The sequence below is a fragment of the Limulus polyphemus genome, unplaced genomic scaffold (genome assembly GCF_000517525.1).
Source record: "Limulus polyphemus unplaced genomic scaffold, Limulus_polyphemus-2.1.2 Scaffold405, whole genome shotgun sequence".
Classification (NCBI taxonomy): domain Eukaryota; kingdom Metazoa; phylum Arthropoda; class Merostomata; order Xiphosura; family Limulidae; genus Limulus; species Limulus polyphemus.
Genome location: NW_013666015.1, coordinates 494314 through 498348, shown reverse-complemented (window position 1 = coordinate 498348; position 4035 = coordinate 494314). Strand labels below are relative to the sequence as shown.

The 4035-nt window shown below is 29.5% G+C and overlaps 1 protein-coding gene across 10 annotated transcripts in view; it reads right to left on the bottom strand.

Annotated features, from left to right (window-relative positions):
- The window catches only part of LOC106458024 (nostrin-like), a 55045-nt gene that overhangs the window by 18215 nt on the left and 32795 nt on the right, over positions 1–4035 (bottom strand). For all 10 annotated transcript variants that reach the window (XM_022384142.1, XM_022384139.1, XM_013917473.2 and 7 more), the window contains one exon: positions 1569–1688. In XM_022384142.1, the coding sequence (XP_022239850.1) occupies positions 1569–1688 (120 nt within the window). The remainder of the gene's footprint in view (positions 1–1568; positions 1689–4035) is intronic.

The following is a 4035-nucleotide window of genomic DNA, read 5'->3' as shown; positions in this document are numbered from 1 at the left end:
CTCTCAAAATTTTCCTGACTTTCTAACTATGCGACAAGAGCTGTTACAAATTCATCCAACTAGTCGTTAACTTTCCCATGGGAACGATTCTTGTACTCTGAGTGAAATTAATGATATTCTGACATTATACAATACGTCATTTGACAGATAAAACCTTGACTTTCTATTGGTTATAGGTAATATATAATGAAATGTATGAGAGAACTATCAACAAATTGTGAAAGAGAGGATGTGACAGGTGGGTGTGGCAGGAGGGGTCTGATTTTCTATTCAATAGCTCTGTAACCAAACAAAATTGAAGGCTATAAAAATTATGGTTTGTTTGAGCAATAACGATTTTATAGAAAGTATTTTATATTTAATTTCATACGTTATTTAGTTCATTACTATCGTTAGTATAAAAAATGTAGAGTTAAGTGTCATCGACGATTGACAGCAAGAAAAAAGAAGATTGGGTAAGTATTTTATTTCTTGCTTTTCAGGCTTATTCTTTATTTATTATTAGAAAAGTAACTAAAATGTAAAAATAGGGATCTTTTTAGTTTAATAAAGGCTAGATTAGGTAAAATAAACGATAATAATAATAATATAATAAAATTATTTCAAGAGGCACACACCTGAGCAGCTCAGAGTAGCTCATGGGTAATGTAATTCAACAGCGTAATTTGAGTTGCACGTTCCACAGGTGATTTATAACTTATAATGGCATGAACATTAGTTAGATACGGTTCCAAGGGCAAAAAAAGGCAATAAAATTTAATCATAAATATATGTATACTGTTACAAGTTTATAGCTACTTAGGATAAACAAATGTAGTTTCACGCTATTTTTGAAGTCATACTAGAAAGAAAAAGAGGGTAATTTAGATTTTTTTTTGGTGGTTATGAAGTTGATCAAATTGCCCAATCCTGTATAGAGATAGGGTAGAGAAAATAACAGACAAAATATAAAATGTTACTGAAAAAAAAACGTTTAAATGTATTTAGAAGATTTTAGTGATTACACAAATGGAATTTGAGATTTTTGAGATGAAGAAAAGTATTTTTGAGTTTAACATTAATATCATTTTTTTCACACAGACTCTTCAAAACAAATGCACAATATATTCAATGTCAAATCTATTTTTAGCTTATTAAAGATACTCCACTAAAAATAAGATTTTTTGTATATGAAAGACTGCTAAATTTCATGAAGATATACACATTATATTAAAAGTTAGTAGTATTAGATCTATAAGGACTTTGAATAAGTACAAAGAGGTCACATGGTTTGTCAAATTGACCAAGCCCATGTTGAGAATTAAACCTCCAATGAAAACTTCTGTGCTCAAGATGTTCAAAATCTTGCATTAAACGAAGAGTTACTAAAATGTAAAGGTAAACTAAGGGTTACAAAATATCCACATCATACATTTATAAACACTAACTCCTATATTACACATTCTAAAGTGTTTTATTCTTCTCACATATAAATCTTTACTGAAAACAGTGCTTTATTCTATGTATCATTTGTTTCAAAACATTTAAATCTGATAATAATGTAACCTAATCATGTGAAAAATACTTACATAAAAATCTGGAAGCAATTGCTCAGGACAATTAGGCCCAGTTCGTCTAGATTTTATTTCACACTGAATATCTCCTTCTACATCAAGCTTAGACACAACTTCACTTAATTTATCACAATCCTGTATTAAATAGAAAATACATAAAACATCCAATGCTCTTCCAGCCAGAAAGATTAAAAACTGTACTCGCAGAGAAAGATATGAACAAAAATGTGTTATATGTTTTGTAGATGGTAATTTCTACATATTTTGTCACGAATGGCTTAGTTCTAGCTTAGCATTGGAAAAATAGATTATTTCATTCAAAAGCATAAAAAAACGAATGGTTCTAATACATGATTAAATACTTCTCCAAGCAATAAAAACATTTTCAAGTAATATTATCTTTAAGAAAGTAAATACCTGATTGATGAGAGAGCTTAAGTGTATTGCTGAGATATCTTTTCTCACACTCAATCTACCAAGAATTTTTCCAAAGAAAGCAAGAAGTTTGAAAAATAATCTAATCAAAATTCAGGGTCCAAAAAAAATAGCTTAAAAATTTCAGCAAAGAGGTACTGTGACACAGAATGTAAAATACTTGTTTGTTTGTTCATTGTTAAGCACAAAGCTACACAGTGGAATATTTGTGCCCACCATGGGTATTGAAACACAGTTTTTAGCATTATAAGCCTTCAGACTTACCACTCGGGGCATAAACCACTGGACAGTTATAGTAAATTTAAAACATTTTCTTCATAGCCAACACTTGGAACCTTTACATGGCAAGAAAGAATTTCAAAGTCATAAAGTTTAATTACTTTTGTATTTATTAAAACAGGAAAGATAAAGCTAACAACTTGTTTCGAGTTTAGGTTGAGAAGTGATTTATGTAATTTTTATTTTGACATTTAACAAAATAAAGTAATTTTAAAATCAATATGTATGTACAGAATAATAAAAATACCACAAAAACCTAACAATATGAAGTTAAGCTTTGACAGTATTAAGGAACAAAGAAGACTTGGAATTTAATATTTAGTCAGTTACACAATGAACTGCACGATGATTAAAAAACATTTCAAGAATAGAAAGATCATCTATGTTATTGTAAGTGAATTATAAGCATATTTGTACAACATAAAAATTGGCAACAAAATTAAGTGGCATACCACATTACAGTACATACAATTTGCTTTACATTTTACCTTAAAGTGATATTAGTATTTAAGTTATTAAGGAATCTTTTTCCTGGTTAGTTGATAGGGAGATAGATATGTATACATGTATAACATCACAGAGAAGTTGGGTTTTTTGCTATAAAAAATGTAGCAAGTTGAGAGTTTCACAGTAGAACAACAGTATATATTATTTAGCATGACAGAAAAGTTGCTTACTAATTGTAAACAGTGTAGCAAGCCAAGAGTTTCACAGTAGAACAACAGTATATAGTATCTGGCATGAGATAAAAGTTCTTTCTTTGTTGCAAACAATGTAGAAAGCCAAGAGTGTCAGTAAAACAACAGTATATGGTATCTGGCATGAGAGAAAAGTTCTTTCTTTGTTATAAATAATGTAGCAAGCCAAGAGCTTCAGTAAAACAATAATATATATAGTACTTGGCATGACAGAAAAGTCGTTTTTTGCTGTAAACAATGTTGTAAGCCAAGATTTTCTATATGGTGTCTGGCATCTTTTCTGTAACAATGTGGCAAGCCAAGTTTCACAGTAAACACTAAATAGATAATTGTATATGATGTATATTAATGTGAAAGCTGTATTAATCCTTTAAACTAATTGATCCACTATTATCTTAACAAACATGTATATGAAAATGGCAACTGAAATGTACTTTTTTTATAAGATTTCTAGCAAACAGCTACATTTTCTACATTCACTTTTATAGCAAAAAGGGGTGGTATATTCAAAATAATTGTTTTATCCAAAGTACTGCTAATAAATTAGCATATAGGACCATGCTATAAAGTGGAAGTTCATCCAATGTTATCCAAACAGATGACTAAGCTTTTAAAAGACATAAAAGTACCAAAGCAAAGTGGAAACAAAAAGCAAGAGGAAATGCTGGTGAGAAAATAACTTTTTTTTTCTGTGGCAACAGTAATGTTGGTTTTGTCTTGATTTATATTTTGAATTGTTTCATGATTATGAGGAAAAATGAACTTTTAAGAAACTAAGTTAGATATCAAACTTTTCATTTTGTGGATTAATTTCTTTCTAGTTCTACTGCTATCAAAGTTGTTATGCCAAAAATTTGATTATATAACAGTTGTCTCAGATCATGAAAAACAATTTAATTTTTTTGTTTTAATTAAACTATGGATACTAGATAACAACAAAAACTATTCAAACTATGTATATTTTTATTTTTTTTCCCCATAGTCCTTGCGGACCGTCGAGCCAATGGCAGATCTTGCTCTGCCAGCGTTTCTAAAGCTGTTTCTTACGTCAAGGATGCAACCCACTTGCC